Genomic DNA, 24,684 nt, shown 5'->3' with positions numbered 1-24,684 from the left:
CTGAGGAGTGGCAGATGGAATTTTAGATAAATGTGAGGTGCTGCATTTTGGAAAAGCAAATCTGAGCAGGATTTAAATACTTAACTATAAGTCATAGAATCCATAGTGTGGAAATAGCCCCTTCAGCCCAAATCTATATCTACCCCTGACTAATGTACCTAACCCACACATCCATTGAGCAATATGGACAATTTAACATTGCCAGTTCACCTAACCTGCACATTTTTGGATTGTGGGAGGAAACTGGAGCACCTGGAGGAAACCCATGCAGACATGGAGAGAATGTGCAAACTCCACAGTTGCCTGAGGCTGGAATTAAACCCAGGTCCTTGGTGCTTTGAGACTGCATTGCTAATCACTGAGCAACCATGTCACCCTGGTCCTAGGGAGTGTTGTTGAACAGAAACCTTGGAATGCAGGTTCATAGCTCCTTGAAAGTAGAGCCACAGCTACATAGGATAGTGAAGGCATTTGGTATATTTCCCTTCATTGGTTAGAGCATTGAGTAAAGGAGTTGGGAGGTCATGTTGCACCTGTACAGTACGTTGGTTAGGCCACTTTTGGAATATTGCATGCATTTCTGGTCTTCCTATCAGAAAGATGTTGTGAAACTTAGAAGGGTTCAGAAAAGATTTACAAGGATGTTGCCAGGGTTGGAGGATTTGATCTCCCGGGAGAAGTGGAATAGGCTGGGGCTGTTTTCCCTGAAGTGTTGGAGGCGGAGGGGTGACTTTATAGAGGTTTATAACATCATGAGGATCATGGATAGGAGAAACAAGGTTTTTTTTCTGGGGTGGGGGAGTCCAGAACTAGAGGACATACATTCAAGGTGAGAACGGAAGGATGTTTTTCAGACCGTGTTGAGCTACCAGAGGAAGTGGTGGAGGCTGGTACAATAACCGCATTTAAATAGCATCTAGATAGGTATATGAATAGGAAGGATTTAAAGGGATATGGGCCAAGTGCTGGCAAATTAGACTAGACCAGATTGGGTGGCACAGTTGTTAACACTGCTGCCTCACAGCGCCAGAGACCCAGGTTCAATTCCCACATCAGGCAATTGTCTGTGGAGTTTGCATATTCTCCCTGTGTCTGTGTGGGTTTCCTCTGGGTGCTCTGGTTTCTTCCCACAGTCCAAAGAAAAATGTGCTGGTCAGGTGAATTGGCTATGCTAAATTGCCCATAGTGTTAGGTGAAGGAATAAATGTAGGGGAATGGGTTTCGGTGGGTTGCTCTTTGGAGGGTGGGTGTGGACTAGTTGGGCTGAAGGGCCTGTTTCCACACTGTAGGGAATCTTCTCATTAGATTAGGATGTCTGGTCAGCATGGACGAGTGGTCTGAAGGGTCTGTTTCCATGCTATACATCTCTATGACTGAGATTTTGCATATGATTGGAAATGGTTTCTTTCCCTTTTTCCTCTATTTCATGAGTTTGAGTAGCTTTATTAACTCGTTATTTCACCTTCTTCCCCCCCCCCCCCCTAAAAGGAGACCAGCATCCAAACATTTAATCTACGTAGGAAAGTGAAGTCTCCCAGTTTTGGAAACATGCTTTTTTGCATCTGCTTTAGAGGATATTACTACCCATCCTTAGTTACCCTTTAAACTGTAAGTGCTGATCTGTTTCATAATGCCAATGTGTGAACAAATAAAACAACTAAATACCTAATCAATAATTGACTTTGTTATATTCTATGCCTTTATTTGTAAAGGCCAGGATCCCAGAGGTTTTTGATACTTTTCTGATCTGAGCCAAGTGGAGCAGTGCTGGAAACCTGAAACTAGCCGAGAACTGGAGGCTAGCAGGTCTCAATGTCTATAGAGACAGTGCACTACTGGTAGGACTACTTCAGAACGAATTGGTATTGTACTTAAAGCCGACACATTCTCTCTTCATGGAGGCTGCTGAATTTCTCCATTCTGATCTTGCTGTGTCACCTTCAATTTTTGTCTCAATGTTCGAGTTTCATCTGCGCTCTGTCCATTTCTCTATCCCCTCAAAAGTTCCACTGCAATCCTCCTTACGGTTTAGAAGTCTAAGTGTTTGCTAAACTTTGCATACAACAATGTGTTCTGCGTCTCATTCAAAAACCATGGATGACCACAACTCCGAGACCTGTCAGTGTAATGTGGTTCCCTTGGGATGAGAGCAAAACTACATTTCCCAGACTGCATGAGCCGAGGGGTCCACGTGACCTGTCAATTACGTCAAGTCCCAATTCGTCCAAATTAACTTTCCATTTTTTTTCCTTCCTCTCTTCGGAAAGGAAGCGGGTTATTATTTTCGATTCTTTGTGTGGGGAAAAAAAAAGTTTAATACCAAGAGACTTTATTTTCAAAACGGCCAGCCCACTTTCCCCGTCCGCTGCAGTTGATTGGTTCGACCTCACTGTCTGTCAAATGACCTTCCCCATCCCAGCCCCAACCCCGGCATGTTGACTATAAAAAGAAAGGGCCGGCAAACTCGTGGGAAGCAAGAGTTTTGAGTTTTGTCATGAATCTAGATTGTTGTTAAGTCGAATAAAGAACCGGAGGGAAATGAAACAAACTTCAGTTCCCGCACTCCAAGGGAGTGGAAGTGCACACCTCCCCCTCGCTGATTGGACGCTGTAGCATTGGGATTTGAAAACCTTGTTCTTTAATTGGTGAAGTGGCACGCCAATCCTTGCCGGCTGCCACGCCGCCATTGGCTAGGACGAAAATAGTAGTTCGCCTACCGCTGACGGATTGGCTAATGTTCTGGTGCCTGCTTCCGAGTGGTTAAACCGACCGTCAATCAGTACAAGCAGGCGGTATCCGCCCACCTCCCCCTAACAGATAGGTCGTGCCTCACAGTCTCTTTACGCTGATTGAGTTGATGATGCGTCAATCAAAGTAAGGCAATCCCAACCTTCTACCTTGCCATTGGCCCCGGGGAACGTCGATCACGATGTGGCAACGCCCTTCCCGCGCTGCGATTGGCTGTTGAGGCCTGTCAGTCACCCTAGAGATCGGTTGTCCGTCCGTCGATGATGGTCTGAGGTAAAACAAAAATAAGAAAGAAAATGGAGAAAAGTCCAAGCGAAGAGTTTTCCTGTTGACTCCGTGCTTCCTGAATCTGAAGGCGGCTGTCGATGAGTGGCTTTCCCCTCCTCCCTCCGGTTTTCTGAGGGGGAGTGAGGGGGTAAAGTCTTGAATACAACCGCCGCCATGGCCGAATTCGTGTTGCCGCGGCACAGCGCCGTGGTTGAGCGGCTCCGTAAGCGGATCGAGCTGTGCCGCCGGCACCACACCGCCTGCGAGGCGCGTTACCAGCGGGCCTCGGCTGAGCGCCTGGACCTGGAGCGCCAGCACAGCCTGGCCCTCCACCAGCGCTGCCTACAGGCCAAGAGCAAGCGGGCCGGCAAGCAGCGGCCTCCCCAGCCTCAGCCTCCACCACCGCCGCCTCCTCCTCCCCCTTCAGCCGCACAGCAGGACTCGCAGGTCGGCTTCAGGAGCAGCAACCCAGGGGCCGCAACCAGCAATGTGGACTCACCTCCAGGAGCTGCGAGTGGGGATCAAAGCAGAACAAGCACGCTGCAGGCGGTAAGTGTACACCCCGGCTCACTGCTCAACATCTTTGTGTAACTTGTTCAGACTTAATGTCCTGGAAACTAGTTATCGAAACTTAATGTCTTCTTAATTCATTGCCCTAGTTAATGTTTCTATAAATTATTGAAATTCTAATGTTTTCAACTTTGTTAATCAAACTTAATAACGTAATAACTTGTCATTCAAACTTAATTTTCATAAATTGTTCAACTGTAATGGTTTAAACTGTTGAAATCTAATATCCTTTTAACTATTTACTCAGTTCTTATCTTTAGAACAAGTTGAAATTCTGATATTTTTATAACTCTTAATCAAACTTAATATACTTCATAACTTGTCATTCAAAGTTAATGTATTTTTACCCTGTTCAGATTTAATTTCCTGAAAGCTGGTTATTTAAGTCTTATACATGAATTTAGACAAAATTCATGTTTTTTTAAATAACTTACTGAAATCTTACTTTCTTGATAAAATTGTTAAACAAACTTAAATACTTTTTCTACTTGAATTCGATGACTTTATAAGCCAATGAAACTTGATGCATTTAACTTATTGAAATCATAATTTTCCAAACTTCATGACTTTAAGTTTGAAGATTATAACTTTTTATATACATTTTTTTAAAAATGCATATTGTTCAAACTTAAATGTTCTTTGTTTAAACATAATATTGAAATCATTAAAACTTTTAAATTTTTTTACTTCAACTTAATAAATTTGGAATAACTTTAGAGAACTAATGAATCAAATCCCTCTCAATTCTCCAGCACAGGAAAGGAGGCCACTCAACCCATTGTCATTTCAACCAGAGCTCTCCAACCTGATCCTGTTTCTCTACTCCTGAACTCTTCCCACCAGATGCTTTCCCTTTAAAGTACTTACTCACAGAAACAGTTGTAAGCTAATCACTCCCTCAAGGAGAAAGTGAGGACTGCAGATGCTGGAGATCAGAGCTGAAAATGTGTTGCTGGAAAAGCGCAGCAGGTCAGGCAGCATCCAAGGAGCAGGAGAATCGACGTTTCGGCATGAGCCTGAAAAAGGGCTCATGCCCGAAACACCGATTCTCCTGCTCCTTGGATGCTGCCTGACCTGCTGCGCTTTTCCAGTAACACATTTTCAGCTCCAATCACTCCCTCAAGCCTGTTCCACCATTCAGTGAAATCATGGCTGATCTGTGGCTTTGCTTAACAAAAACCTATCCATCTCAGATTTAACTTTATCAAAGGATCTAGATCCAGTGCTATTTGTGGGAGAGTGTTCCAAACCTCTACCATCCTTTGTGTGTAGAAGTGCTTCCTAACATCTATCTTGAACAATTTGGCCCTAGTTCTCAGGCTATGTCTCCTAGTTCTAGAATCATCAACAAGTGGAAATAGTTTATCTATTGTTGATGTCATAAAGATTTAACCTTGTAAACTCTGGAGAAAACAGGTTTACTTTCCCAAATGTGAATATCTAGTAACTGATATTTTTACCCTTAAACAATTTCTTCCCATTACAAGGCTCCCTAAAGTGGCATCAGATCTCCATGTGGGATCGAGAGCTGATATTTTATGCTCACGAGATCTTCTGCTGCAATAGCTAACAGTCCTGATACATCTGTCCAGTTCACTCCTGAGAGTTACCATTGATTTGGTATCATCCTGAGCATCATTTCAAAGTGCATTCGCATCACAACATATTGCTGCGTGACAAAAATATCTTTGTTTTTCTCCTCTTTTACGACATGATTCTATTAGTATAATTCTTTGTCAGTCATCTTAGATCTTTGTCAGTCATCTTAGATCATCGTCCTTTACTTGCTGCCACTGGAACCAGTTTCTCCTCATTTATGGTTTAACCATTTTCAACTGGTGGGATGAAGCCAGTATGGAACTTAAATGTCATCAAGAATTTATGAGACTCTATAGCTGCTCCCTGTGTTGTCAATAATTTGTAACTTTGTATCACCGCCCATTAAGTATTTCCTTCACTGCCTGTACAACTGTAACATGATAGGGTATGAAGATTTTTTGGTGCAGTTGGTAGGGGGGTATTTCCCAAACACTTCCCATCATGGTCCAATTTTAAGACTCGAAAATTAAATTATATTGTCCTAACCCCTCAGTGAGAGTGGAGAAGGGGAGATTTGAGAGAGCAGAAACCTGTTAGAGGGAGAGCACAATTGTTGTGACTTGGTCAGGAGTTCAGAACGGCCATTGTCGCCTAAAAGCTCATGACCATAAACGTTCAATTGTTGACCCCACATGGGGGCTTGACTCCACTTTAATGACTCCTGTAATGGGAAGAAGTTGATTATGGGCAAAAATGTCAGTTACCAGATGTTGCACACGTAAGGTAATTAGTAAAAGATCTAGTGAGGTGGAGGAGATGAATTAGTTGGAGAATTGTCCTGGAAGTGTAGTGGAAGCAGTTTCAGCAGTAAAGGGAAATTGGGGTGAAAGGAAGAAACATTGTAGGGCTACAGGTAACTAACAAGGCATTAGGAGTAATTTCTTTTGAAGAGCTGACTCAAGAACGATGGCCTGAATGACTTGTGCTCTGATTCTATACCATTATCTTGCTGTTGTCAAGTTATATGAACTCTGCATGTGATAAACCCTCAAGAAAACTTTATCCTATTTTTATTTCAAATGCAGTCACAGTGTTCTTTTGTGAAGAAATTGTATTTTTGTAGCACCTTGCACTCAGGGCATTCCAAAACACTTTGCCACCGAAGGAACTAACCAATGTAGCTCTGTGTCTACTTGATGGAGTAGCTGGGCTTTTCGTTTGACCTGAAAGTTGACACCCTTCTCAGTCCTGTCAGAAAGCTTTCATTATGGACTTGAGTCTCTGAGATGGGACTTGAACTCCCCATCACCTTATTTCGAGGCAACAACGCTGCCAACTGATCCAAAGGATTTTAGAAATGGATTCGACAATAATACTCTTAGGAAATTAATTGTTTATAATTGAAAGAGTAGGGCGTGATTGGCCGAATGGTGGCCGTCTGTGCTGAACGATTCTCTGATTAACAGATTATCCCTTTTAAAACAGATTTAGTACTACATCATAACCATGCTGTAACAACCTTCTGCAAAAAGAAAGCCCTGCAAACTTCATTCCTTATACATCGACAGATTTATGAAGCAGGACTTTTATCACTGCCTTCCCCACATTTATTAAATTTTCTCTTTGTCTTTTTTGCTGTAATGGCAGTAGTCCAAGTATCAGAAGTCCCTGAAAACTATAATTCCCATCAGTGACATCATCCTGGTGCATCTACACTGTCCGTCCTCTAATGTTTCAAATTCCATTTGATGTGAAGCATGAAAACTTCCATCTGTACTCTGTGACCTCACCTTTAATTTTTGAATAAAATACTACAAATAGCAGTGAGATAAATTACCACCTTAATCTGTTGTTCTTGGTGGTGGTTGAGGGAAAATTATTGGACAGGACATTGGGAGAACTCTGTGTATTTTTATAGTTCCATGTTTCTGCTGAGAATGTAGGTAGTCTCCAATGTTGACGTTGTATCTGACAATTAGCACCTCTCGTGCTGCGGTGCAGCCCTTTTTTTTTGATTATAAGAAATTAGAATAAGAGTAGAATATTTGGTCTTTTGACAATCGCTGATCTGGTTGTGACTTTAACTTCATTTTCCTGCCTGTAACTTTTTACTCTTTTGTTGATCAAAAATCCATCTAATTCATTCAATATGTCCAGTGACCCAGTCTCAACTGCTCTCTCTGTGGAAGAGATTTCCAAAGATCATGAATCTCAGAAGAAATTCAACGGTGACCCATAATTCTCTATTCACTCTCGCTGCTCCCTCGGCACTGATCCTAAAGTGACACTGTGCTGCCTTGAATATGGCAGCTAGATTTTGTGTTCAATTCTTTGGAATGGGTCTCGAAACCATGACTTTGTGATAGCAAGGTGAACTTGTTAATGACTAAATCATAGTTGGCAATGTGTTAATTGTTATTTAATTAATGCGAAAATCAAGAGGTCAAAATTTTCTTTATTTGAAATATTAAAGTTTGTTTTAATTTGTTTGAGTACTTTTATTTCATCCAGAATGAGGTGACAGTGTTTTGTGAATGAGGCTGGTGCCTGAACAGGGTGGTTTTGGTATACTTGATGTGTTCACAAGCAGCATGTCTGACTTTGAAGTTTACTTAATAACTTCATCTTTGGAATTCTAGAGTTTCCCAGCTATGCTATAGTTCTAGAAATGATTGGAGGAAATGCCTCACTTACCCACCAGAAATAAGTGGTTAAAGTATACCTTAAAACCAAATTTTGATAAGTGAATTTGGAGCATTGTGATCATTGACCTAGTGTAATATGCATGTGCGTCTTGTCGTATAGGCGATCTTTGTGTCAGTGGTACTGTTCAGGATTGTGATTGATGTTTTGCTCATTCTAGCCAACCTTGAATCAAAGCTGAATGAATGGCCGTTAACTGCATCTACATTAAAGTGCAGATTTGAAAAGTGTTGTACTGTTGAGATGCAGACGTTACATAGATATGCATATGTTTTAGTTAAAATTTTCCAGATTGACTTACTCATTTGTGAGCAATACCTTTTACAGATTATAAATCTCTGGTACTGGGGCAGGTTTGGTAAGGTGGTTTGTTAGAACAATAAGATCTTCACTTTCATCAATAAAGGCATTGGGTACCAAAACAAGGGAGTTAAACTTTTTTTTAAGCAAGTAGTTTGTTAGGCTGTAACTGGAATGATGTCTAATTCTCTGCACTATATTTTAAGAAGGATACCTGATCTTGGAGAGGGTGCAGAAGCAATAAACTGAAATGATGTTTCAGGTCAACAACTTCAGTTATGTGGATAAAATGGAATGCTGGGACTGTTCCCCTTAGAACAGTAAAAGTTTTAAGGAAATATTTTTGGGTGCTGCCCACAGTTTGAGGGTGCAGACAGGGAATAACTATTTCAGTTGGCTAACCAGATTTAGAATAAGTGGGGAGAAAAAAAACAGTGGTGAGGACAATTATTTTAACCAAAAGGTTATCTGCAGTGTGTTGTCCGAACAGAATGATGGCTGGACACAGGTTACAACATGGTTTTCATAAGTGAGTTGGATAAATATTTGAAAAGGAAACCTTGAAAGAGGGACTGATTGGATAGCACTTTGAAAGATCTGGCACAAGAACAGTGGACCAAGTTCATTTCTTTTCACTGTGTTTTGAGGATGTAAAGAAGCCTTGATGATTTATCCAAGTTGAATGTGCAAGCAGATACATAGCAGGTGTAGTGTAACATTCGTTGGAAAAAGAAACGGATGGCTGAGTATTTTTTAAATGATAGGTTATGAAATGTTAATGTACAAAGGTACTTGGGTGTCCTTTATACACTGGTCACTGAAAGCCAGCATGTAGATGTAGCAAGTAGTTTTGAATCCAAAAGATATGTTGGCTTTCACTACAAAAGTCTTCTGCCACTGTACTAGGTATTTGTGAGACCGTAGCTGAAGTTTTGTCTGCAGTTCTGAAGAAAAGGTGTTCTTTACCATGAACAGAGTGAAGTAAAAGTTCGCTAGACTGATTCTTGGACTGGTAGCTTTGTTGGGTTTTGGGGGCCTATTCAAAGAATGATAAGGAATCTCATTTAAATACATAAAATTCTGAGAGGGCTGGGCACATTGGATGCAAAGATGTTGCTTTGCCTGGCCAATTTGATCAAGAACAATGCGTCACAGTCTCAGGATATGTGGTTGGCCATTTCAGCTTAAGATTGGGAATGTTTTCCCTGAGAATGGTGAATCTGTGAAATTCTTTGCCGTAGAAGGTGACCAAGATTCTGAACACATTTATGGTAGACTGTGCTCGATAGACCAAATGACCTCCTATTTTCTACGTTTCTCAGTGATTCTCTGATTCATGCAAAAGTCTTTGCTTTTTGGAAAAAGCTTTGCAAAAAGAAATATGGATTGAATGTGATGTGGTACCTAGATTGCTGTAGATGATCTCACAAGGAAATTAAAATCAAAATATTGCAGATGCTGGAGATCTGAAGCAAACAGGAAAATCTGAGAAACTCACCAATTTAACAGCATCTTTGGAGAGAAAGCAGTTGATGTTTTGAGTCTGATATGCCTCTTCAGAACTCATGCCTGGCACCTGGATTTTTGCTCTGTCACAAACAATTTGCATTGATTTAATTTTGTGATTTTAAAAAGTAGGCACAACATCCTTGTAAATAGGATCTATGTAGTAATTTCCTGATGACAATAAGTAACAACTTGACATTTCACCCTGTACACTTATCCTCGTAGAAATTGATAATTTTTCGAAAAATAATTTGAACTTCTAATATGTAGAGGATAACCCAGAAAGATTTCAATTTTTAACATTACTGTAATAAATGTAAAAGCAACACTGTCTAAAATCATTGCAGTAGCTGACTCATATTCTAAACTGCAGAAAATATCCCCAATTTTACTTAATATCCCACATTATGGTTTACACTGTGTCTTAAGTGAACACTTTAATCTCCAAAACTAGTCCAAAATGATTCTTATCTCCTGTGGGCTTGCTTCCTTTTCCAGATGGGCAACTCCTAATCACAAAAATAGAACAAAGATCTGCGGAAGCTGAAAGTTTGAAACAAAAACTTGGGTCACTGGACTCAAAGCATTAACTCTGCTTTCTCTCCATTGACACTACCAGAACAACTGGGTTTCTCCAGCAATTTCTGTTTTTGTTCATAATCGTGGAACTGACTTTCGGGGTGACGGGTGAATTAGAGATTCTTCCTTTTGCCAGTCCAGGCAATTTTTTTGAATCTTTTGTCATCTGCTATTTCAATCTGAATCTGAATCTGAATTCACAGCCGTGTGGTGACTGATGGGGCTCGTGGTTAATCTGTTTAAGATGCTGGACTAGCTCCCTTGGTCTCTGATTTCTGGAGACTGTCCAACTTTATGAAACCTTAAGTTCCTAACACCAGTCTGAGACTTGGAGACTAATAGTTTGTCCACTAGCCATGTAGCTTCTCTGGTCATTGTTGACATATGTGAATAACATCTTGGACCTTCTCAACGAGGGAATCCTCTAACCACCCCCCATTTTAATAACAAAGCCACCCAGATTTTTGTTGGACACAATGCAAGCTTCATATTTGTAACAGCTCACTTATCAATGGATTTCAAGGAAACTGGATGGTAGAAGTATTGTTAAACCATGGCAAAACAATTATTTATGCTAATAATAATGGTTTACAAGTTATTCAGAACATGCCTGATTTGTTGCCAGTCCTCTTTATAAAATCATTGAGAAAAGGTTATCATCTGTTAGCACCAATCTAGTCGAATATCAGTACACATGCCTATTTTATATTCCTGTTTTTCCACCAGTGGATGATGATTTGGGCTGTTGAGGCAATGTTGGTCATTAGAAACTGACTGCATTGAGAGTGTGGCAATTACCTGATGCAGGCAAACCTGAAATCAAGCTCGTTCTATTCGAATAAACTGGAAGTTCAGTCAAAGGATGTGGCTCATAGAATATTTTATTGATGGACTAACATATGACTAGATGTTTTGAGCAGATGAATTGAGAACGTTGTACAAGAAACTATAGCTTTTGTCTTTTTATATATTGTCGTTCTATTGTTCCTTGTATATGGTGTGAATGATTAATGGTTAACACAACCAAATTGAGGTTTATGAATTACCAGCATCTTAAGTCTTATATTGGCAGAGTTTAACTTTTCTGTTATGCTAAGATGACTGACAGCATTGTGTTTGTAACCTATTTTAGATTCTTTTATGTGATTATGAAGAAATAAGTTGTATTTATAGAATGTTTTATTAGTGGATTTGGTGTGAAACCTTAATGTGATAAGGTATTTTCAAAAATTTGTTACTGCTTATTAAGTGATTGTCAAAATATATGGATGTTGGTTCATATTGAGATATGTTTATCAAGAGTTTTGTAAATGCAGTTCATAGGGTTTTTTTAGGTATGCGACCAGCAAGTCAAGTGCTACAAATACCTTATGGTTTAAACTACAGGGAACGTGTTAATAATTATTTATCATTAATTATGATTGTGGAATGACTGACTAATCATTCCAATCTTTGTTTTGGACTGATATTTCTCATATAAGTGAAGATAGTGATTGTTTTATTGGAGGAAGCTCTCTACTTGTTTGTTTGGTGTCTTGATAGATTATGATGCAGAAGGAAGCAATTTGGCCAAATTGAGTTCATGTTGGCGCTCTGGAGAACAGTCTAGTCATTGTCATTTCCCTGTGTTCTTGCTTACATCTCCCTTGCCTCTCTTGCTCATACCTTAAATCTAAGCCCCCTGTCAGCTAATGGGAATTTTGTTTTCTGTTTTTATCTCAACCAGTCTCTGTCAAACTGTCCTTCAACCTTGTCCAATGAAAATCAACTCCTGCTTCTTCAACCTAACTTTGTAGTTAAGCTTCTAAGTTACTGGAACCATTCTTCTAAGTTCATCCTTTCAAATACCCTCACGTTTTTCCTCAAGTGTATTTTGGTTGTGATCTAAACAGAGCTTTATAAAGAAGTTAACTTTTATGAACTCTTATTTGTATGAAGCCCTATCCTATTTCCTTTGCCTATTCTTGCAATGTGTTCTGCTGCCTTTCAAAACCTGAATACGTGCCCTCTGTCCCTGCACTATTTAGAATTGTTCCACGAAGCCTCTTGTCAAAATGCAACACCTCACACTTCTTTATATTAAATTTCATCTGCCTGTTGTGCAAACTAACCTATGTCCCGATGCAGTCCATTAATATGATTTGCACTGTTGCTTTCACCTGACACAAGCCTTCAGAGTGTAGCCCTTTGATTTCAAATGAATCTGTTGGGCTGTAACCTGTAATACAGTAATTGGCAAATTTTGAAATTTTACTGTATTCCAATATCCATTTAATTTATATATCCATGACAAAATCTGATTAATTGAAATGTTTTAATGCCTGTTCCTCCCTGACAATGTAATGAATTGATTCTTTGAACAAATAAGTTAAATAATTCTAAATTGGAAATAGTGCAAATGATATGGAATCAAGAACTAGCAATACAAGAACATAGGTCTTCTGATCCATTCCAACAACTGGTCTGTTTTTCTATGTATGATCTGTATTGGAACACACTTTACCTGTCTTTTAAGCTATATCCCTTCATTTTCTTGCCTAATAAATCCATCAGTCTCAGCTTTGGAAATTAGCATTGATCGTTGGCTTCTGAAGAGGAGATTTGTAGAACTTCTGTTATTTCATTCACGAATCCCAAAGCTTTTTACCCCTTGGATATTTCTAGCAGTTTCAAGATCTTTGCTTTCGATTCAAACTTTAATTAGTTTTAAGTTTTTTTTTAAAAAGTGTGCCATCTTTCACTATTTGCACTAGAGTTCAGTTTACCAAACAACTGAATAGCTCAAAGTTCTCCTTCAAGTGTGAAAGCTGCTGGGGCAATCATTATTGTACTCATTCATAATTAAATGTAGACAAATTCTAGACATTTTAAGCAGCAGTGAATATACTCTTTGAGAAGTAGCTTTTGAAGATCAAAGTCTGTTTATTTACTATAAAAATGCAGTTCTTTAAATGCCAATTAGATAATTTATTAATGTGTCCAACAAAACAGTAGGGTAGCATGACACGTGCCAAGTTTGGGTGATCTACACCATTTGTTATGCAAGCGATTTTATACTAAGAAAGATCAGTTTGATCATATGAGGATGCTTGTGTGATATCCAGTTGAGAATATTGAAGGCTCTTTCACTTAAATATATATCCCTCTATGAAACAGTTATAATGACAGAAAATGTTCAAATGTGCGATTATGATTTAAAAGCACCTGTTTGTTTGAATGTCCTTCTCCTGTCTGTTATGGTAATTCAATTTTAATTTCTTAGTATATTGTCTTCCATGTAGTTCAACTGGATTGTTTGAGTTTTGAAGGTTATCCTCAGTGTCAAATTTTCATGTGTTTTTCTACAACCAATATGTTGCCAGTAGTGGTGTATATGATCATATATAGTAATAGTTGTAGAGTAGGAAAGATAGTTGTGACTGAGGTGGACATTGAAAATCTATCTATTCTAATCCCATTTTCCAGCTCTTTCCATAATCTTGTATGTTGTGGCATTTCACATGTTTGCCTAAATAGCTCTTAAATGTTTTGAGGGTTAGACATGATCTGCCTCTTATAAAGCCATGCGGATAATTCTTGATTAATCATTGCCTTTCTATGTGTAAATTAATTCTGTTCCTCAAAGTTTTCCAATAATGTTGGACTGACTAGCTTGTCGTTTCTTGATTTATCCATACCACCCTTCTTGAGTAAGGGTACTGCCTCAGCTGTCACCTGGCTTCCCTCTTGTGGCTAGAGAGGATTTGAACATTATCTGTGCCACTGAAATTTCCTCCCATGCACCCCATGGCAGTCTGGGATACATCTCAACTGAGTCAGGTTATTTCTCCACTTTCATACCTAAAACAGCAAATACCTCTTCTCTCTTTCACTGCTCATTTGTTCACACCCCCTCCCTGACTTATACACCTACATCATCCCTCTCTGCAGTGAATTCAAATGCAAAGTACTTGTCATGCTGCAAAAGGACATCAGAAACTTACTGTAGACTTAGCTAATGTCAAGAACTTCCAACTAGACTATATTGACATGACAAAATTGAATAGCAAATGTTGATGTAGCAATGCACAGTGATAAATGTTGACAGAAAATGTGGCCAATAAAATCTTATCAACAGGAAATGAGGTTTGTGAACAGAAAGTCTGTGCCCGACACAACCTTGAACATGGATTACTTTGAGATATAAATAGTTAATTTGCTGTACTGACCTGCAAGAAATTGAATTCCCTAAGGGTAAGGTAGTGTGACTTTGTCTTATATGTGGAATGCTGCGGGAGGTTTACACGGCCATTCCCTTGCAATTTGGAGATGATTTACATTTTCATCCAGAAATCAATAACAACATTACAGTTGGAATTTGACTACTCCCCTATAGTTACAAAAGACAGATTTGCAACAGATTTGACCATTATGGGACGATTTGCATTACATTGTTTCTGGAGATGAGGTGGTCACTGCCTTGTATCTTGAGTGGCCTGTGAATATGAAGGGATGGCTGAGGATTGTCTTGTGGGCAGTAATTTCTGTGTTGTTGAGAGTTTTGTATAAAGGAAAGACTGCTTCCTTTGTTCAGTGAGAGCTTTTGCCACGACCACATAAGCTCTGCAAGATGTGTGTTAAAGGTTTCTTCAAAGCTGGTACTCTAATGTGCTTAATAAATTTTGTTGCTTGTTCACAGAAGTTGGTGTGTTGCATCAAGTGTGTAAGAACCTTGACAAAAAAGAACCTAACAACTTCATTAAGTATTTTGCTGTGGTGAGGAGCAAATGATGTCTGGGGCAGTAGCTAAGTGAAGATAGGTAAATATTCAGGAGAATTGATAGCTTTGTGGAATTTGCATTTTATCTTTTTCCTAGATAAAGATAGTTTTAAATGTTCCGTAGCTGGAGCGATGTTGATGGAGTCTGATTGCATGTTCAGTGATGACATCTTAGCTCTATCTCTTTGCTCCTTTCACGAGAGAAAAAGTACTAGGAAAGCTCATGATGCTAAAGACCATTAAGTTCATTAGCCCTGATGGGTTTCAGTCTAGAATTTTGAAAGAAGCAACACAGATAATGGATGCACTGGTAGTAATCTTCCAAGAATCCTTGGATTTAGGAAGAGTCCCAGGTATTTGGAAAACTGAAAATATAACACCCTTTATTGAAAAAGGGAACACAACAAAGCAGGCAAGTAACTGTGGGTCAACTAGTTTAACATTTGTCACTAGGAATGTGTTAGTCTATTAATAATGGAGTATTTAGAAATGCATAATAAAACCAAGCAGAGTTAGTATGGTTCTATAAAATCCCTACAGTGCTGAAAGAGGCCATTTGGCCTATTGAGTGCACTGACCCTCTGAAGAGAGCCCCATCCTGTCCCCACTTTGCATAGTTCCTCAATGCTGCAGTGAACAGACTCGAACAAACAGCTCTGCCAACCATCCAACCCAAGCCTTGGGTCCACTACATAGATGACACCTTTATCATCACTAAACAAAACAAATTAGAGGAAACCTTCAAGACCATCAATAATACCTTAACTGGCATAAAATTCACTAAAGAGGAGGAAAACAACAACAAACTGCCATTCCTAGATGTTGCAGTAGAGTGAATAGCCAATGGGGAATTTCAAACCAGCAGCTACAGGAAAACAACATATACTGACTAAATACTGAACTATAGAAGCAATCATTCCGACATCCACAAATGAAGCTGCATTAGAACGTTACTTCAACGAGCACCACGCACAGCAGAGGAAAATCACGTATATAGAGTATTCAAAACGAATGGGTACCCAATGCACAGTGCACAGATTTCCCAGCAACAAACCCCAACAAGCAGACAAAACATGTCCAGAAGCCCTAGCCACTCTACCCTTCATCAAAGACATCTTGGAAATGATTGCCAGACTACTCAGACTGCTTGGCATCGTTAGCCATAAAAAGACATGATCCACTCTCTCTAGTATCCTTACAAACAGATGAGGAGGGACAACACATCCATCCTGGACAAGCCAAACAGAGACACGCACAAGAATTCCTAGAAACACTGCATTCCAACCAGAACTCTATCAACAAACACATTGATTTGGATGTGATTTACCCACCCCCCTGAGAAAAGATATAGGAACTGACACCACAGGAAATGACATCACCAACCCAAGGACCCCTAAACACACACATTGAAAGTGGGCCATGCCGTTAGTGCTTCTTCTGGAGGCTCACTGTTACCAGTATGGTGAACCTTCCAGCTGAATGAGCAAACCTACATCCAGGACTGGAAGGTGGCTAATATGTGCCTTTATTAAAAGGAGAAGCCTGGGAACTATAGACCTCCTGAGTCTGACAGAGAGGTAGATATTGTCTACGTGGACTTTAGTAAAGTCTTTGACAAGGTTCCACTTGGTAGACTGATTAATAAAGTTAGATCATATGGGATTCAAGGAGAGCTTGTTAATTGGATGCAAAATTGACTTGACATTTGGAGACAGGTGGTGGTGGAATACTGTGTACTGTTCTGGTTGTCACATTACCAAAAGGATGTGGATGCTTTGGAGAGGGTGCAGATGAGGTTCAGCATGATGTTGCCTCGTTCAGAGGGTGCTAGCTATGAAGAGAGGTTGAGTAAATTAGGATTATTTTCATTAGAAAGAGTGAGGTTGAGGGGGGACCTGATTTGAGGTCTACAAAATCATGAGAGGTATAAACAGGGTGGTTAGTAAGAAGCTTTTCCCATAGTAGGAGGCTCAATTACTCGAGGTCTCGAGTTCAGGGTGAGGGGGAAAAGTTGAAGGGTGACAAGCGTGGTAAGTTCTTTATGCAGAGGGTGGTGGGTGCCTGGAATATGTTGGCAGCAGAGTTGGTAGAGGCAGGCATGATAGCGTCATTTAAGATGTATCTAGACAAATACATGAATGGGCAGGAAGCAGAGGGATGCAGATCCTTAGAAAATAGATAACAGGTTTAGATAGAGAATCTGGATCGACGCAAGCTTGGAGGGCCAAAGTGCTTGTTCCTGTGCTGTTATTTTCTTTGTTCTTTGTTTTTCAGACTGGAGGTCGACTGGCGATGTTCCTTAGGAATCAGTGCTGAGTCCACTGTTGTTTGTCATTTATATAAGCAAGATTTGGATGGGAATATAGGAGACATAGTAAGTTTGCGCATGACACCAAAATTGGTATAGTTGACTGAAGAATGTCATGTAAAATTAGAAAGATGTTGGTGAATTGGGTTAATAGGTTGAGGATTGGTAGATATAGTTTAATTTGTGTTTTGGTAAAACAAACAAGGGCAGTACTTGTACAGTTAATGGTAGGGCCCTGTGTAGTGTTGTTGAACAGAGACCTAGGGGTTAAGATTCATAGTTCTTTGAAAGTTGCATCATGTATAGACAAGGTGGTTAAGAAGGCGTTTAGCATGCTTGCCTTTGTTGCTCAGACCTTTGAGTTGGGACGTAATGTTGAGGTTGTACAGGACATTGGTGAGGCCCCTTTTGGAGTATTGTGCACAGTTCTTGTCATCCTGCTATATGGAGGATATTATTTAATAGCAGAGGGCTCAGGGCATTGCTAGGACTGGAGATTTTTGAGTTATAGGGATAGGTGAAGACTTTTTTCACTGGAGTGTAGAAGGTTGAGGGGGCACCTGAGAGGTTTATAAAATCATGAGGGGCAGAGATAAGGTGAATAATAAAGGTATTTTCTCGGAAGTGTAAGAAAGAGACATTATGCCACCAAATGAGAAGAGGGTGCTGTTTGGTTGGGCCATGTTTGGCATGGAAATGCTGCAAGAATAGTTAACCATCAATTTTAATGCTCAGACCAGAAAGATAAATTCTGATTAGTTGGGGCATTGTCACAGAGATGCAGAAGAGTTTGCCTATCTCTGTGGCCCCTTTATTTAATAAGATACAATGTATGTTCAAGTTCCTTTTGGCTACATAAAACAGGGTGCTGAGAATTTGTATATAGCTTCTAGTATGCACAAATGACTTTGATCGGATTCATCCTCCAGGCTCACTACATCCACATATGTACGGGCTACTCAAGACACACAAGCAATGCGCCCATTTGTCCTCTTCAGTGATTGACCCTGCAAATTGACGAATCAAGTTATTGCAGCTAGTTCTACATAAGTTTTCCACAAACAGTAAAGAACTTCTTAATTTTCTCCAAGACAGTACAACAGCTGTATTATCATGTGCTCTTCCAATATTGCTCGCTTATTTACCAGCATACCATTCAAAGAAGCCATAGTGCAGAATTCATTGTCATTGTGTCATGGGTTTAGATGTAATATGTATATTCATCAGACTCATGACCTTAGCGACCCATGCAATTAAGTTCCATTTCAATGACACTGTGCTCAAATCGCATGGGACCCTTTAGGTCCAGCTCTTATTATATCAACTTCGGTTACCATGAGAAGTGCATTTTTGATGCAGGGACTACTAACCACCTGCCCCTTGCATACTTCTAATTTTTGATATTGATTTGATGTTGTAATTTTTTTTAATTTATTCATGGGATGTCACTTGCTAGGCCAGCATTTATTGCTCATCCATAATTGTTCAGAGGGCCTTAAGAGTCTACCACATGCTAAGAGTCTGGAATCCCTTAGGCCAGAATAGGTGAGAGCAGCAATTTCCTTCCCTAAAAGACCTGTGGGTTTATCCTGACAATTGACAACAGTTTCATAATAATCATTAGACGCTTATTGCCGGATTTCTTTTATTGAATTCAAATTCTGCCATCTGCCATGGCAGGATTTGAATCCTGGCCCCAGAATATTACCTGGGTCTCTGGATTAACATTAGGCTATTGTATCCCTTATTTCGGTTTGCAAATATCGAATATCAAATAGTTTACTTAGCTTAATAAACTGGATCCCAAGCTCAAATTTGCTGTTGAAATGGTACTCTTCCTAGGTGAATTAGTTGAGAAGTCAAAAAAAAGGTTCTTGACTACTATTTACCGAAAGCTTACACTCGCCAGTCGCTGAACATATTGGGATTCCTGCAGTTCCATTTGCGACAAGATCAATCTTATTGGTAACTTTCTGAATAGGCCCTACGGTATTTTCTCGTGTTAATGGAGATATAAACTGTCCTGTGTCATGACAACCTGATGAAATCATTGGTTGTTTATCTCTCAAACTCATGAAAGGGACCATGTCCATTGTTTTTAAGAACAAGAGTAGACCATTTAGTCTCTCAAGTCTGTTCTGCCATTCGGTGAGATTTTGAATCATTTGTGGCCTAACTCCATGTACCTGTCTTTGGTACATATTCTGTAATATCTTTACTTAACAAATATTTCTCTCTCGGATCTGAAATTAGCAAAAATCCAGCATCCGCTGCTTTTTATGGAAGAGAATGCCAAACATCCATCACCCTTTGTGTGTACAAAGTTAAAACAAATCACACAACACCAGATTATAGTCCAACAGGTTTAATTGGAAGCACTAGCTTTCGGAGTGCCGCTCCTTCATCAGCTTCCACCCAAAACATAGTAAAGCAACCATCCCCTATGGGCAAGCCCTACGCGTACACTGGATTTGTTCAGATGAGGAAGAAAGTGACGGGTACCTGGAAGTACTCAGGGATGCCCTATTAAGAACTGGGTACGATGCTCAACTCATTGACTGCCAGTTCCACCGTGCCACAGCAAGGAACCATAATGACCGCCGGAGACAGACACGTGCTACAACTGACAGGGTGCCTTTTATTGTCCAGTACTTCCCAGGAGCCAAAAAACAACACCATGTTCTTCATGACCTGCAACACATTATCAATGAGGAATGAGCACCTCGCCAAGACCTTCCCCACACCTCCACTGCTTACCTTTAAATGACCGCCAAACCTTAAACAAATCATTGTTCGTAGCAAACTGCCCGGCCTTCAGGACAAATCCATACAATCCTGTCATAGTAGGCTCTGCAAGACATGTTCGAGTGTGGGCATGGACACCAGCATTACACATGGGGACACCTCCCACCATGTATGTGGCAGGCACTCATGTGACTCAGCCAACGTTGCCTATCTCACGCTGCAGGCAAGGATGCCCTGAGGCATGGTACATCGGTGAAACCGAGCAAAGGCTCCGCCCATGAATGAATGGGCACCACTCAACAATCAACAGACAGGAGTGTTCCCTCCCAGTTGGAGCACATTTCAGCAGTCGAGGACATTTGATCTCGGACCTACGGGTGACCATCCTCCAAGGCGGACTTCGGGACAGGCAGCAGTGAAAAGTGGCCGAGCAGAGGCTGATAGCTATCTTCCATACCCGTAGGGAGGGCCTCAACTGGGACCTTGGGTTCATGTCACACTACAGGTGACCACCATTGCACTACGCACACACATACATATATACACTGAATCTCTCAGACACTCACACCTCCCCACCCCAGATACACACACACGAACACACACACACACGAACACATGCTCGCGCGAACACACGCTCGCGCGAACACACGCTCGCGCGAACACACGCTCGCGCGAACACACGCTCGCACAAACACACGCTCGCACAAACACACGCTCGCACAAACACACGCTCGCACAGACATAAACACTTCACACTCCCGCACATGTACACTCTGTCTCACAGACACTCACAACCCCCGACCCCAGACATGCACACTCCTACAGAGAGAGACACTTTCTCTCACACACCTGCGTCTTCTCGCAGACTTAAACACTTTACACTCTCACTCACACACACACACACATATATACACTCTCTGACACTCACAACCCCCACCCCAGACACACGTGCACGCGCACACAAAAACCCACATGCACATATACACCTATATGTTTGTGGGGTGAATTTGTACTTGCAGAGTTACATTGTACTTTACTCAAAAACTGCAAGAATCCATGTCGGACTCTGTTAACTCATTCTTTAGATTAGAATCAGTCTAAACATTATGGCAAAGACAGGGAACACAGGGGACTAACACCTTCAACATCTTATCTGGCTGACACCAATTGTTACAGTTAACCTGAGAATGTAACTTTTTATTAAAAAAAGTTTTGTGATTTACATATGAAAGAAGTGAAACTATCATGGTCATTTCAATAGATGAGAGACTCCACAAACAATCGAGGTATTTTTCAATGTATAATTTCATTGTACATCACACTGTAAACTTTTGCTATAAATTCTTGTCTTACGATTGTGTCCTCCACAACCACCTGATGAAGGAGCAGCGCTCCGAAAGCTAGTGCTTCCAATTAAACCTGTTTGACTATAACCTGGTGTTGTGTGATTTTTAACTTTGTACACCCCAGTCCAACACAGCCATCTCCAAATCATGACTAAGTATTTATTTATGCAGCATTGTTTTCTTTATGCACATTGTCAGAGAGAATAACCTGCTCTTAAGGGAAGAGATAATCCATTAGTCTGAGTTCCATATAGTGACTAGCACAACATCATCAATGTAGAAGAATTCTCTAATTAACATGTGCTGTATCTTGCTTCAGATTGGTTATATTGTATAGCTTGTCATCTGACCTAGTACATAGGTAAATGTCTTCTAGATCTACAGGGTAGATGAAGGTCATGAACACGGTGAAGATACTCAACGGATAGAAGGGTAGGACATAAACCTATTTTCTCCTTCTTACACAGTGAAGCTGTCAGAAGTGAAGTCATCAAACTGTGCACTGCAGTGCATCTTGTCAAGGAAGAGGCAGATCAGAACCAGAATTTTGGTGGACGACCAGTTTCTGCATAATTTTGTTTTGAGCTCTATAATGCTTATAAGATTGTGTCCATTGTAGATTTGCCATGGAAAATGCATTCTGCTTCTCTACATGCCATGTCTGTGGAATGTAACCTTTTTAATCTAATTTTAACAAAGTCTTTCTTGGGCTGAGGGGTGATATTTCCCTGTGGTTGCTGACTCTGTTCCAGATAATTTGTTTTTGTATCTCATCCTATGGACTAGATCCTATTGTCCAAGGATAGTTGATGGATTTGTGGCTAGAGATGGGACGTTCCACGCATAAGCAAATGAGCTTGAATTCCAGACTTTTCTGCTGTGTTTTCCACATGTTAAGGAATAAGTGATTCTGAAGTGATGAGAGTTTTAAGTCGCTCTCAACCTTGATAGGAAATTCTGGGCAAGTATCATACTCAGACTGGAGATGTCAGTCTTAGGGGAGCACAGTGTAAAATATGTTCAACCCAGTAATACATTTACTTGGTTCTATATGATTGCTTACCATCTGTCAATTTCTGGAGGATAGCTCTGGGGGATGAAAAGTCCAGAAGCCCTCTTGATCCTATCATACATGATTTCTGAAGACGCGAACAGTTTGGATATTTTGGCATAGTTTGACAGTATCAATATCTCCATCTCTTTTGCACAATAATTTTTCCTTGCAGTGTTCTAGTTATTGGGTTTGTGTCAGGTGGACTTTGCTTTTTGCTTCAAATACAGATACCGTCTCAGCCAAGTAGATCACAAACCAGCCATGTCCTGTACGTTTAGTATGAATCATCGATGAATGCCCCAAAAAGTCCTGAAGTGATACTGTGTTGTGGGGAACTCCATTGAAAAGAGCCTTCCAGCCATAAATACTCCAGTTGACCATGGCACCTTTGCTTTTTGTCACTTGCCCTTAGTTCCTTTGAACCTTTTAGTTCTCCGGCCAGTCTTTCATATGGTACTTTGTCAAAGTCCTTAATAAAATCCATCTAGATGACAGCAAATGCATTATCCTCATCAAGTATCTTTTTTTACCTCCTGTAAAAGAAATCAAGTTTGTCAGATATGATTATCCCTTAATAAATCCACGATAACTATCACTGCTAAATCTGTGCCTTTCTAAATGACAGTTTATACTACAGTCAATTCTGCTATAACCTGCATTTCTTCGTGAATTGGCTACAATGCAATTGAAGAAATTAGACCATTATTTGTAGAACGTGAAGTTTACCTACCTTTATTGGTATAATGTGATTCCGGTTGCATCGTTTCAATGGTGTGCTGTTATGCAATTTTCTTCTAATACAGGATCACACAAGAATGGATCTATCCCCTTATCAGAACAGTCTGTGTTCTCCAGAATTCTTTGTGATAATTAGCTCAGCATCAAGATTCAGTATCTGAATTTGCTGACTGACTTGTAATTGATGTATCCCTTTCTCTTCTCAAAAAAAAGGGACAATATTAACAGTCCTCTGGAACCATATCTAGCCAAAGAGGATTGGAAAATGATGGTCAGGGCCTCTACTATTTTCTCCCTTGCTTCTCTTATCCTGGCATACTTTACATCCGGACTTGGTGACTTATCTACTTTCAAAGATCTTGACCACTTTTAATATTTTCTTTCTTACTATGTTTTTAACATTTGATAATCACTACTTATTAAATACTGCTTGCATTTTCTCCCTATTTTTGGAAGTCAGACTCCAGGAATTTATTAAGATGCATATCCATGTTTTCTGTTTCCATGCACCTTTTATGAACTCTAATGAACCCCCCTACTCTCCTTGTATTTATAAAAAGTCTTTAGGTTTTCTTTGATTTTACTTGTCAATATATTCTCATTCCCTTGCTTTGCTTTCTTGATTTCCTTTTTAATTTCATCTGCTATACTTCTAAATCTTGTAATTGTACCACCCTCCACCATTTCCTCTGGCAGCTCATTCCATACACGCACCACCCTCTGTGGTATTGAGCATTCAGTACACTGTAACCCCCAGTCTGGCTATCTAATGTTTGGAAATTGAGCAACCCCAGTATCATTTCAGTACAGTACCTGAGTGCAGAAACAGTGAAGATGGATAAGTAAAATGATTCCAATTATTATTGTTTAATATTATATCATTGTGCTGTGTTTCAGATAAGTATATCTCTGTTTTCCAGTTCGCATGTTCTGGTTATGTATTCTAACGTCATTCTATAGTCCAGAAATACCTTGCCCCAACATTCCAGATAACTGACTTAGAGCAAGACACTGAAAATATGGTTGCTAAATTTACAGATGATGCAAAGATAGGAAAGTAAGTTGTGAGTGAAGAGAATGTAAAGAATCTGCAAAGGTTAAATGAGTGGGCAAAACTTTGACACATGGAGTCTAATGCAGGAAAATATGAACTTGTCAGCTTTGGAGGATTAGAAAAACGGCAGGTTATGTAAATGGAAAGAGATTGCTGAACCCTTCAGTACAGAGGGATGTGTGTCCTAGTATGTGAATGTCAAAATTTGTATGCAGCCACAGAGTGATTTAGGATTGCAAACCGTTGTTTATTGCAAGGGGCATAGAATATAAAAACAGGGAAAATTCTGTAGCAGTTGTACAGCATATTAGTGAGATCATGTTTGTAGTACTGTAAACAGTTTTGATCTCCTTATCTAAGAAAGGATCTAAATGTAGTAGAAGCATTTCAAAGAAGGGTCGTTCAACTGGTATCTGCTGTGGGGAAGGTGAGTGAAGATTGGTTAGGTTTGAATCCACATCCATTACC

At 40.1% G+C, this 24,684-nt stretch overlaps 1 protein-coding gene across 1 annotated transcript in view; it reads left to right on the top strand.

Moving 5' to 3' along the window:
* The first annotated feature begins 2,278 nt into the window (after positions 1-2,278).
* Positions 2,279-24,684, top strand: part of maml1 (mastermind-like transcriptional coactivator 1) — a 75,450-nt gene continuing 53,044 nt past the window's right edge. The window contains exon 1 of the mRNA XM_043703120.1: positions 2,279-3,564. Within this exon, the coding sequence (XP_043559055.1) occupies positions 3,190-3,564 (375 nt within the window). The 5' untranslated portion in view covers positions 2,279-3,189. The remainder of the gene's footprint in view (positions 3,565-24,684) is intronic.

The sequence above is a fragment of the Chiloscyllium plagiosum genome, chromosome 14 (assembly GCF_004010195.1).
Source record: "Chiloscyllium plagiosum isolate BGI_BamShark_2017 chromosome 14, ASM401019v2, whole genome shotgun sequence".
NCBI classification, from domain to species: Eukaryota; Metazoa; Chordata; class Chondrichthyes; order Orectolobiformes; family Hemiscylliidae; genus Chiloscyllium; species Chiloscyllium plagiosum.
This window is presented reverse-complemented; position numbering and strand designations above follow the sequence as displayed.